The sequence below is a fragment of the Microcebus murinus genome, chromosome 2, assembly GCF_040939455.1.
Source record: "Microcebus murinus isolate Inina chromosome 2, M.murinus_Inina_mat1.0, whole genome shotgun sequence".
Classification (NCBI taxonomy): domain Eukaryota; kingdom Metazoa; phylum Chordata; class Mammalia; order Primates; family Cheirogaleidae; genus Microcebus; species Microcebus murinus.
Window position 1 is genome coordinate 51,346,051 of NC_134105.1, and position 13,132 is coordinate 51,359,182.

The following is a 13,132-nucleotide window of genomic DNA, read 5'->3' on the forward strand; positions in this document are numbered from 1 at the left end:
GTCATCATTAAGAAAATGACAAGATGAGTAAGAAAATTCTTGATACTCCAAGCCTAATGTGACTTTCTGAAGCCAGAAAATGCAAAATCGGTTCTGTTAATTTTGAAATAGTGTTAAGGTTTTAAAATAAAATGTACTTTAGGGCCCTTTGGATACATATATGTTAGTAGTGATCAATCTGATGCTTTGACTTATTTTTACAGATGTCTGAGGTGTATGATGCAAAATCAAAATCTGCCAGTCTTGCCGTGCCAGACCTGTGTGCAGTCTATGCTGTTCAGGTGCGCTGTAAGAGGCTGGATGGGCTGGGCTATTGGAGTAATTGGAGCAATCCAGCCTACACAGTTGTCATGGATATAAAAGGTCTGCAGAGATTTTTGTGAATGTGTTTTGAAAGTGCATAAGTGTGTTTCAAATATGGCTGAAAAATAATGCTTCCAAAAACATATATACAACTTGGGTTCCTTGTCATTTTGCAGTTCCTATAAGAGGACCCGAATTTTGGAGAATAATTAATGGAGATATTACAAAAAAAGAGAGAAATGTCACCTTACTTTGGAAGGTATTCCTGCTTTTTATGTTATTCTTAAATTTTACTTTTATACTCTTAAAAAATTTACTTCATTGTTCATAATCCTGTGATTATTAATCTCCAGAAAACTCTGCAATTCCATATTTTTATTCCAGTTTTGAGATGTGATTGTAGAGAGCTAAGTTGTAGTATAGTGGCTGGAGCATTAGCATGGAGTTAGGAGATTTTAATTTTCTTCTCGGCTTAACATATTACAGTATGTCAGTACTCTTTTGGCAAAGTCACTTAGACTCTTTGGGCCTCAGTTTCCTCATCTGTATAAATGCAACATTGAACTAGATGATATCTAGTGTTCCTTCGAGTCCAAAAATTGTATTCACATTTAATCCTGAACAATGTAAGTGTGGCCTTCCCCACACATCCCAAGGGCATCTGAAACATGAGATTATTCCACTTGTAAGATGGCTTATAAGCAATAGATATGTCCATAAATGATGGATATTCAGCTTAGCAATTTTCAAAGCATCCTCTATCCCAAGTGAATTAATGTCTATCCCAAGTGACTAGAGATTTGCTCAGTAGATACCAATTGGATACCAGTAGATACCAAAACAATTTTTTGTTTTTCTTTTATTTTAGGACCATCCACATCTGATAAGTAGATACCAAATTTAAGATTGATTTGGGAATATACACATGAAGCGAAATAGTGTTTTTGTTACCTCAAATGTGAAATTTAAATTTAATCCCCAAGGAGTTGAATGAGCATAGTTTGAAAATGGTTGCTTGATTTAAGACCAATCCCTATGTAAGAATTGAGGTATATAAGGCTTTGTATTCATTTAGATTGTAAGTCCAATTACTACATAATTTCATTTGATTTATAATGAATGTAATTTCTAAACTGGTTTCTTTTTCAAGATTTCTAAATTAAAGTTAACATTAACAACTAACATTGACATTTATTAAACATTTATTGTATTCCAAGAAATTTATAGATGTCTCCCCCTCCCAGGGAATTCAGGGCCTGTACTCTAAGAGATTTGAGTGGGGTATTGAAGTCATTGAGGAAGGAGGCACTGCTGAATAAGAAACACCAACTTGCCCAACAGATTTTTCTCTCTCTCTATTTATCTCCATGGACCTTGCCTCAGAGATCTACAGTGAGAGACCAGCAGTGATGTCCCCAAGGCAGTGGTAGGGCCAGCCATGAGCAGAATTTAAATAGCATTTCTTTTGCTTTAATTTATCCCCTTGTAGCTGTAGCCAGCTGCCCTATGGTCCAGGATGCAGCTACTCTCCCTTTCTCCTCCCACTCCAACAAAACAACCGTCTTTGTTCTCAGACAGTTCTTGTATTTTCCTTATATCATGGATTCCATGTTTCCTCGGCAAAACTGTCCAGTAGAGCTTTCTGTAATGATGGAAATGGTTTACATCTGCATTGTCCAATATGGTAGTCACTAGTCACATTAAGCGCTTGAATGTGCCTAGTGTGGCTCAGAAACTGGATTTAAAATTTGGATTGGCTAGTGGCTGTCATATTGGTCAGCAAAGCACTATGGGTTCTTTAGGGTGGATTTGTGGGAGGGAGACAGCACTCTTGCTAATCTACCATCCTTACAGGAACTTGAATGCCTGTTATTAGCTGAAATGTCCTTCATTAAATTTGTTTTTGTTATGTATTGTTTTGTTTTGGTTTCCTAAAGTGAGGTTAAATAGTTCAATGATTACAGTTCTCCAAGCCTGTGCTTCTCAGACTGGGTTAAGATTTGCCCCAAGGTATATAAAGGATAAGCCACAAGGCCACAGGATAAGTGTAGCACTTAAAAAAAAAACAACCATCATTTCTCTGGCATCTTTTAAATAATAAACTTTATTTTAGAGCAGTTTTGATTTACAAAAATATAGCATAGTACAGAGAATTCCCATATACACCCATACCCAGTTTTCTCTATTAACATCTTACAGTAGTATGATACATTTTTTACAATTATTATAATTAAGCATTATTGATATGTTATCATTAACTAAAGTCCATAATTTATTAAAATTCATATTTACTTAGTTTTCATGAAATGGTCTTTTCCTGGTCCACGATTCCATCCAGGATAGCACATGACATTTAGTGGTCATGTCTCCTTATGCCCCTCTTGGCTGTAAAAGTTTCTTAGATCTTCTTTGTTTTTGATGAACTTGACACATTTGAGGAGTACTGGTCAGGTTTTTGGTAGAATCTCTGTCAAATGGGTTTTATCTGATGTTTTCTCATGATTAGATTAGGGCTATGGGTTTGGGGGAGGACCATAGATATTAAGTGCCATTTCATGATATCATATTAAGGCTACATGCTACCAACATGACTTAGCATAGTTGATGTTGACCTTGCTCACCTGGCTGAGGTAGTGTTTGCTTGCCCACTGAAAAGTTACTCTTTTTTTCCCTTTCCACACTTTACTTTTTGAAATGAAGTCCTTATATGCAGCTCATCTTATGGAGTGGGAATTATGTTCCATCTACTTGAGGGTGGAAGATGTACATACATTCTTTAGAATTCTTCTCCCACCTGGTTTATTTATTAAAACAGTGTGGACAATGGATATTTTATTCTATACTCTGTGTCATAATCCAATGCTACTTTATTTGGTTGCTCAAATTGTTCCCACATCAGTCATTGGGTGCTCTCTTAATGACTCATGTCACTTTGACATGTCCCCATCGTTGTAGAGTTTTTCCCCTTTAATTTTTGAGTGCTGCTAAGTTGGACTTGATTAAAATTAGAAACTTACGATCTGGGAAAGACTGTTAAGAGAATAGAACTTTGGAAATGAGTATAGTCTCAAGCTAAGGCACAAATTTGCAAAATGCATATTTAATAAAGGACTTTGAATCAAATTACACAAAGAACTCTTAAAATTCAACAGTAGGAAAATAATGTAATTAAAAATGGGCCAAATGTCTAAACAAAAACCTAACCAAAGTAGATGTACAGGTGGCAAATAAGAATATTAAAAGACGTTCAACATCATTTGTCACTAAGGAATTTCAAATTAGAATGAGATATCACTCCACAATTATCAGAATGGCTAAATCCAAAAAAAACCCCTGACAATTCAAATTGCTAGTGATGATGCAGGATAACATGAACTTTTATTCATTGCTGGTGGAAATGCAAAATGTCACAGCCACTTTGGAAGACAGTTTGGTAGCTTCTTAGAAAGTTAAATGTAGCCTTATCATGTGATGCAGAATTGCGCTCCTAGGTATTTACTCAGCTGATTTGAAAACTGATGTTCACATAAGTTGCACATGAATGTTCAAGTAGCTTTATTCATAATCCTCCAAACTGGAAACAATCAAAATACCCTTCAAACGTGAAACTAGGGCTGAGCAAGGTGACTCACTCCTCTAATCCCAGCATTTCAGGAGGCAGGAGGAGGATCGCTTGAGGCCAGGAGTTTGAGGCCAGCCCTGTCTCTCCCAAAAATAAAAAAATATTAGCTAGGCATAGTGGCATGTTCTCATTATTACACCAGAAAGTTACAGACAAGTAACAAAATGATCTATGTGGCAATGAATGAGAGTTGGAGACATCACTATAAACCCATATTTAGCTTAATATATGTATAGACGGATTCTGGGTTATTATACATGCACATTTCCGTGATTTGTAAGCTTAGAGAGCCTAAAAGTAGTGACACCCAGTAGTAGGGTGGGTGTCTGGATTTGTTTCTAATACCGTCATGCAATAAAGCAACCAGGACTATTGGGAAAAGTGGCTAAATTTAGGGCTGGGGCAGAAAATACACAAGATGAGTGTGGACCATCTTGCAATATCAGAAAGTAAGGAAGTTTAGCATTACTTTTACTTTATGGTTATAAAAAATATTTGTATATTAAAGCTGACATGGATTTTTCAAATACAGTGCAAAATTTGCATGACTTTTGAGGCATTTGTTTCTTACAGCGTTTGCTAAAATCTTACTCCCAACCTACCCAGATGATTCCAAGCTCTGCAGTGATACTTGTATATATGTTTATTTTTCTCTGCCATTTCTAAATTAGAGGCATATCAATGGCAAAAAAAAACCCCAAACAACAAAAAACTGAGACTATTTTAGCCTATGGTATAGAGTCCAGCTTTCTATGGGGTTATAAAGGATTGATAGTATTTAATCTTACCTGCAACAGGTGAAGGTGATGGGAAAGTAGAGTATATTGTTAGACCCTGTAGAATGCAAGAATAGATTGAACTACATATGTATTTTATATCCAAATCTTCAATGACTTGGTATATTTTTTTAAACTATAGGTCAGAAATTCTGGAGTGCCATATACCCCTGTCTTGATAGCTTCTTTCACTTGTTAGTCTTTACAAACTCTTCCTACTTATTTTAAATAATCAGAGGAAGGGAAAATGAATGACATATCTTGGTAGGATTAGTATAAGTGATGATTAACATCTTCTCATCTCTTCTTGTCAAGGCTTTACATAATCTGAGGGTTATTTCTTGTTTGTTTTTTAGATGAGCAAACTATTCCTTGTCAGTCTTTCTCTTCTCTAAAATTACAGTGAGATTTCTTGGTAGAAGAGTGTCCTAATTATGTCCTTACTTGATTATCTTCAAGTGATTTATTCTCTGGGTCTTAAGAAAAACCTGAAAAGGGAAAAATAAGTTTCCTGTGCTTCATAACCACTCAAACACCTTCATGGAGACTGTGGCAGAGGCAGCCTCTATCGCACCCCAGCCCCACCTCCCCAGTCCCCAGCCTTATGGTATGGAGTCCCTGTCCTGATACGATCCTTGCCTCCTGATGAGAAATGTATAATAAGAATTCCATGAGCTCAGTTGGTATAAAAAGCCCTGCAGTCCTTAAATTAATCAATTTTTATGTTTACTACAGCCCCTGATGAAAAATGACTCATTGTGCAGTGTGAGGAGATATGTAATAAACCATTATACTTCCCGCAATGGAACATGGTCAGAAGATGTGGGAAATCACACTAAATTCACTTTCCTGTGGACAGAACAAGCACATACAGTTACAGTTCTGGCCATCAATTCAATTGGTGCTTCTTTTGCAAATTTTAATTTAACTTTCTCATGGCCTATGAGCAAAGGTAAGAATATGTACAAGGTAATAATCCATTGCCCCTTTTAATGTTCAACCTTTGGAAACGCTTCCCATTCTAAATTATCTTCCAAGCAGCCTGCAATTGTCTGCATTTCAAAGTCTCTCTTTCACCATTCATCTCTTCTCTTCTTTGTCTGAAAAATAACAAAATACCTTGTGTACTGATTATGTAATAAGTCCTTGAGTTCAATTGGTAGAACATTGTTGAAATAGTGTTACAATAAAGGAGAATATTCTAATAAATCTAATGCTTAAATCTATGTATTAGAGTTGGGCCAGTGGAGGTTGTTGGTCAACATCTCTCTCTCTCCATATATGTATGTATGTATAAATAAAATGTCTGTGAGTATATAAGTAAATATGTGAAAATAATTACGTATATAGTATTATATATGTAAAATACTATACATAATAGTAATAATGTGACGTGTTATGCGGATGCAGGTTAATTGCTGAGACTGAAAAATTACTGTGGACTTCATTTAACGTGAATGGTGAACTTTCCTGCATTAATTTTGATATATTCGATTAATCAGAGAGTTGAGAACCACTTTCCGTAGGAGTTTCTAATCTAGATTATATATTCAAAATATACATTTCTAATACAAAATACAAATTTTCTGTATCTCTACCAATTTATAAAGGCCTTTCCAAATTTTTTTTTTTACATATTTTTATTTTTAGTTGTCCAGATAAATTTATATTTTTAGTAGAGCTGGGGTCTCGCTCTTATTCAGGCTGGTCTTGAACTTCTGACCTCAAGCAATCCTCCCGCCTTGGCCTCCCAGAGTGCTAGGATTACAGCCGTGAGCCACCGTGCCCAGCCTAGCTTTCCAGATGTTATGTCCTCCATGAAGTCTTTCCTTATTGCTTTAATTGAATATGTCCTATCCCTTCTTTAAATCTCAGAGTGCTTTCTACCATTATTAAGGTATTTTATATCCTGCCTTATATTATGATTACTTTTGTATTTATAGTGTGAGCTTCTTGTAAGTTCCCTAGCACCTACCACAATGTCTTGCACTTACAGTTTTTTCAATAAATACATTCTAGAAATATTTGTTGAGTGCTGCAGTGCACTACATGGTGGGGATTCCAGTGTGAGGAAAACTATAATGGTCACAGCATCCAGAATGGAATAAGCGGGACAGATATTAATCAGATAATCAGACAAGTGAATGTGTCTTTTCAAACTGAGATAAGTGCCCTTAGGAAAGGAATATAATTTTATCCAGGAAAAGAAAAAAGGGACCTGACCTGGCATTGAGGGTCAGAGAAGCCACCTTGAGGAAGTGGTATTGAACTGAAATCTGAAATCTGAATAGGAATTAAACTTTCACAGGAGATGGAGGGGGCGGGTGGGAAAAGCATTGGCTCCTGACAGGAATAGCAGGATCAAAAGTCTTTATGGCCCAGGATAGGAAATGAAGACCAGGTTGGCTCTGGTGTGAAAAATCACGACAGGCAGAGAGAGAGGTTGGGACTTGGCCCTCGGGGCCTTGTAGGCATGATAGGAATTTTATCCTCAAATGTGGAAATCCACTGGAGGATTTTAAGTGGGTCTTTATGCAGAGGGTGTTAAAATAACAGATTTATACTTTGAAGCATCACTCTATCAGCGAGAGAGAAGAGTTTGGAAGGAATCAGAGAGGATGGTTAGTAGGCTTGTGCAATATTCCAGCTGAGAAAACTTTTTGACTGTATCATACATTTTTTTTTTTTTTAGATTTTAGAAAGAACCACATTTCTCCTCAATTTCACATATTTCCATATTTCTCTGCTTATATGACTCTCATGATACAAAAATGATTGCCATGTATTACATTTATCTGTATAAATTGCCTGCCTTCTCTTCCTTCACCCCTCCTCCAGTAGGTTATAAATTCCTCAAGGGTATTAGTAGATTTTCATTAAGTTTTGAATTTAAAAATAAATTTCTTTCTTTTCCCCTCAGTAAATATCGTGCAGTCACTCAGTGCTTATCCTTTAAACAGCAGTTGTGTGATTCTTTCCTGGATACTCTCACCCTGTGATTACAGTCTAATGTATTTTATTGTTGAGTGGAAGAATCTTAATGAAGATGATGAAATTAAATGGCTTAGAATCCCTTCATCTTTTAAGAAGTATTATATCCACGGTAAGTTTACTATACTTTGGTAGTTTTCTCTCATGGATTAGTATGACACTACAGATTATTAATTCAATTACTGTAGATAGTTAATGAAAACTTCAAAAATATAGATGGTCCTACCATCTTACTATATATAATCCTATTACCTTATCAAAACATTTAATTCTATTTCCTTTGATTCCTTTTCATTTTAATATTTTGCATAGTTGTAATTTTACCATATCATATGTTTTTCTCTCTAATCCTTTCTACCATTATTTTTAATGATCATATAACATTTTATGCCATAATCTACCTAAGCTATTTATTGATTTGAGATTATTAATGTGGCTTCTAGCTTTACCTTCTGTTAAATCATTTTTAATGGCTTGTGATGTCTAGTGCTGAATTGTCTCCCCAAACTGTATACCAAAAAATAATGCCACATGGGTTAGAGTGCTAGGCTAAAGGTCTGAGGATCCAGGACCTGGGCCTAGGTCAGCATAATCTCCCGAAGGTAGACCATGATTCCAGGAGGCGAGTAAAGCACAAAGTATAAGTGTACAGTATAGCATCTCTAAATCTGAGTAAGGATTAAGGGAAGTTAAGTAGGGAAGCTAGGGATTGCCATGACCTTTTTATATACTGTCATCTCAAGGACTTATGCCTTTATTTCATTCCAGATACCTAGAATTTAGCATTAGGGTAAATGTATTTACAAATTATTGATGAAGAACTGAATTCAGTCCATTACCACTGTTGTCCAGGTGATTACTCTCTGTGCTTTTCTGTAAAGCATGGGGATATAAAATTTAGGCTTTAAAGAGATTTGTCTTCTTCTTTTCTTATGGAATAATATATATTATTAGCACATGTGAAAATCATTGATAGATCCATTTGGAGCTTTGCTATGGAACGGTCATTCTCTGTGGATCTAGATCCTAGATATTGCAAGGGGACTCCTGGTCTTCACCGCCATGTTCTTTGCATAGGCTTTCACAAGACTTTAGTCTCCCAGCTACCTTGAATGGGGAAACTAAGTAAGCTAAATTTCTATAAAAATGGATTGTTACCTGCTTTGGGGCTCAGAGAGAGGAGGTAGAACATGTTGTCCTGGAAAAAGGAGATGAGGGACAGAAACAGCTCATACACCCTGAACTTGAACACATTGGGAATCATTGGAACAAGCCTTTGAAAACATTACAATCTTCTATTTCTGGGTAAAGTTTTTAAAACATTATTTGGAAAATTATTGTCATTACTAGAGAATTTGCTTCCATCGTTTTTTAAACTCCCTTAATCATCAGTTCAATGTATAAATAACAACTAATTTTTATGTTTGGAAATATAGGATAGACACTTTCATTCTTTTTAACATATGTTTCACTCATTGATGTTAATTAAGTATAAACGAGCCTTTTATGTACTTTTCTCCTCAGACCATTTCATCCCCATTGAGAAGTATCAGTTCAGTCTTTATCCAATATTTATGGAAGGAGTGGGAAAACCGAAGATAATTAATAGTTTCACCCAAGGTAAAATTTTTAATTTTAGTTTCTTTTAACAGCAACGGACGTTACCTAATTTTTTAGCAGTAATGTTACCATTTGTTTATTCTTTCTCTGATGGAATTATAGAAGAGTCTAGACTCTTAAGTAGATGTATCATGAAGTTATTCTGAAGGAAATATTTTTTTCCTCTAAAAATAAACTGGAGAGATAGTTACAGAAATAAACTCACTGGGCCTCCTATATTTCTGATTCATCTTACTGTACTTAAGTACCAACATTTGAATCTTGTTATTACTTTCAAAATTGTCTTCAAATCCAAGCAGCCCAATAATGAAATAAATAAAAATAATTTAAAAAATTAATTTATGTATTATTCAACCAATATTTATTGAGCACTATTTTGAGCACTGGGGATTGAATACTGAGCATAAGACTCCATTCTTATGGAGCTTAAACTCCAGTGCTCTTCTGGGAGTGATGGACAATAAATAATGTATAATATAATGTCAGATTGAAACATGTGCCATGAAGGAAAATAAAAGTAAGATGAAGGTACAGAGTTAAAATGTGGTTTCAGTCAAGATAGCCAGAAATGGTGTCTCTGGAGAGGTAAAATTTGAGGAAAACCCTGCAAGAACTTCATGTTGCATAAATAGGTTCTTGGAAACTGCAACTTTCAGTGAAAGGATGTATAGGGGGTCCTTGAATAATGTTGTTACATTGTTTCCTTCAATGTAGTTTTGTTAAAATGCTGATGAGAAAAAAAATTGGTTTCATTATACTTAAAGTTGCAGTTTTCAAGAACCTATGGACCATGTGAAGTGAGAACTTACTGTACAAAGCAAAAGAGCGGTCCAGGCAAAGGGACAGTGGCAATGGCCTTGAGGGATGAGTATGCTTGGTGGTTCAAGAAACAGCAAGGAGGTCTGTGTGTCTGGCGTGAACAAAGTAGAGATTAGCAGGTGTTGAAGCCAATGCTGAGACAGAGTCATCATGACAACTTTAATGGACACCTTTGACTCATATAACCTAAAAGTGACCAGATGGAGAGGATAGGCAAATAAATAATTTTGAAAAAATGTTTTGCGCATTTATAGGTATAATATTGAATAAAATAACAATTATTTTATTACTATGATCAAAACACAATTTTATCTTTCTTTTTATGTTTTTGAAGGTAATACAGAAAAAAGTCTACTATAATTTTTGATACAGACAGAAATTAACATTTCCTCAAGCTTCTGAGTTGTGTGACTTGTATTTCTTTTTCAGATGATATTGAAAAACACAAGAACGATGCAGGTCTATATGTAATTGTGCCAATAATTATTTCCTCTTCCATTTTATTGCTTGGAACATTGTTAATATCACACCAAAGGTATCGTACTTAGTGTTAAGAACTTTTATGGCAAAAGCCCTTAACCATATTTAAACCTTGATTTAAAGCCTAAATCAGGAATATTAAATTATTCTAAATGGTTTTATATATATGTTCAGTATACAATTAAGATGATATAAAAAGGAAAGGCCTGTTTTCAAGAAGTGACATTTGATTTTGCTAGGGCAACATAAACCTCAAGGAAGAATTTAGTTTTTTTATATTCAGGGAATCAGAGGCTTGTAACAGAAAATCCTAGGCAATATATTCTCTGAGGTGGAAAAAAATGGCCTTCAGAGTTCTTCAGTTTGGGTGGAAGACTTTTCATGGTGAAGCGGAGGTTAAAAGTAGACTTCTAGTGGAGACCTGGAGTAGTCAGTTCATTTATGATCAGCGGGCTCTCTGCTCTTTAGAGATTGGCACTGTGTGGCTCCCATCTGTCTGATTTGTCAGGCAGATGGCCTTGAATTTCCCTGGATGATTCGATGGTTGCCACATTACTTGCACTGAGTCCAGACCAGTGAGGTTATTTTACACATGCCAAATCTCTACAGAAACTTCTGTCTTTTAGTAAAAAAGAGCGAGAGGGTATTTTAGAATCTGAATTTTAGTCAATTGAGTTGATGGGGCCATAGCAAATGGAATTGTTTCTGATACTCACTTGATGGCCATTTAATATTTCATTTTCTCTGGGAAAAACCTATGCAGTGTTTCAGCATGGTGCTTGGCACACAGATTTTCACAAATATTGGCTTTTTATTATTAAAGGGCTTATTAACTTTGCTCTAGAATGAAGTTTGGTGGAAATGTTTGTGGGCTAGCACATGAAAATGAATCTCACTCTATTGAAGCATAGCTGGTCCAGTGGACTAATGTCTAGTTTGTGTATTCATGAACTGCTAACATTTTCAATCTGAATGTTTTTCTGTAGTTCTGATGGTTTCTATCTTTTGTAGAATGAAAAAGCTGTTTTGGGAAGATGTTCCTAACCCCAAGAATTGTTCCTGGGCACAAGGACTTAATTTTCAGAAGGTCACTTTTTCAATTTTTTTTTTAAACCTAGAATATATCAGATTGTATTTTAATGCCATATGTCTTCTAGAGCTTTAAACATTTTTAGGATTTAAAAGTTCTTATTTTATTCAATCCATTTTAATATGTCTTTTTAATCTACTCCGTATTTTCAAGAATAGCAGGATACAGGGGTTTAGAACCAGGAGAAAAGAAAATTCAGTACAGTTTGTCATGAGAGTTGACTATATATAAATATGTATATTGCCAACTGTGTCACAGTGCAAAAAAATAAATATTAGAATATGAAGGGTCAAATCTGATGGAGAATAGCAATTGGGATACACTTTTTTGGTATAAATTGTTTTTAGGCAAAAGGCTGGAATCAGTATTTTTAATCTCTATAATTATCTTCATAATTATTTAAATAAATTCAAGTATTAAATAAATAATCTTATCCTCAAACACTACAATCTGAAAAATGCAGGTATCATAATAAAACTCATATTTCTACAGATAGTCTCATCAAGTGGTAGTACTTTATGAGACAGTCAACTATAATAAAATAATTTGCACTTACTTCTATAGGAGAATTTTAGAAAGCTCTAGAGTTTAATGAATGTTTTATTAATTCTCATAATTTCCCTTGAAGCAAAGTTGGCTTTCCACCCATGAGATTGGAAAAATAGAATTCAGTCTTCATGTCAAAACACATGATTTTAAAACAGTACTTATTTGGAGGTTATTATGCATCCTCAAGGGTTGGATCTTTATCATTAGTCACTTGTTAAAAAGTCTACAGTGATTTTTTTTTTTTTTTTGGCTACAAGAGAAAATACAGTCCCCTTAAACTAGTATTTAGGAACCTCTTCTTGCGATCTGTTATCAACCTACATATCCAATTTTTTCTGTCCCTGGGTCTTGATTAGGCCTTTATTATATACCCTTCCATCTACACAGAGCCTTCCTCATTGATGAATACCTTGCTCTGGACTCTTCTTTCCCCAAGCCTTTCATTAACAACTGTAATTCAGAAGAATTTCTGCCCCCTTTAAGTCCCTAGAGCATTTTATTGTTTCATTTATTGTGGATACTGCTCTGAATTCAAGAACCGTGTTTTATCCATCACAAATATTTATGGCACTCCTCCTGCTATGTGCAAGGTATTAAAGTAGGAATTCATTAAATATTTGCTAGTAATTCATGGTAACAGTGTCCATTTTTTATGTGCAAATCGCTGAGACACATACTCTTACATTCATTAAGATTACTTAAATTCTCAGTGTCTCACTTTCCTCTCCTGTAAAATAAGGTTAACAGCACTTACCTTATTGGGTTTCGTTATTAAAGAAGATGGTACCTGTGACATAGTAAGGTCTCAATAAATATTAGTTATTATCTTACATATTTTACATTATTATTATTCTTTCAGTTGCCCTTTGGGATAAGTATTGT

At 35.0% G+C, this 13,132-nt stretch overlaps 2 protein-coding genes across 3 annotated transcripts in view; both read left to right on the forward strand.

Annotated features, from left to right (window-relative positions):
• LEPR (leptin receptor) overlaps positions 1-13,132 on the forward strand; it is a 99,409-nt gene that overhangs the window by 73,475 nt on the left and 12,802 nt on the right. For both annotated transcript variants that reach the window (XM_012767153.3, XM_012767149.3), the window contains exons 12-18: positions 204-363; positions 480-562; positions 5,437-5,653; positions 7,622-7,804; positions 9,217-9,312; positions 10,561-10,666; positions 11,623-11,698. In XM_012767153.3, coding sequence (XP_012622607.2) covers positions 204-363; positions 480-562; positions 5,437-5,653; positions 7,622-7,804; positions 9,217-9,312; positions 10,561-10,666; positions 11,623-11,698 — 921 coding nt within the window. The remainder of the gene's footprint in view (positions 1-203; positions 364-479; positions 563-5,436; positions 5,654-7,621; positions 7,805-9,216; positions 9,313-10,560; positions 10,667-11,622; positions 11,699-13,132) is intronic.
• The window catches only part of LOC105872867 (non-histone chromosomal protein HMG-17-like), a 123,396-nt gene that overhangs the window by 69,988 nt on the left and 40,276 nt on the right, over positions 1-13,132 (forward strand). The gene's annotated exons all lie outside the window — the stretch shown is intronic.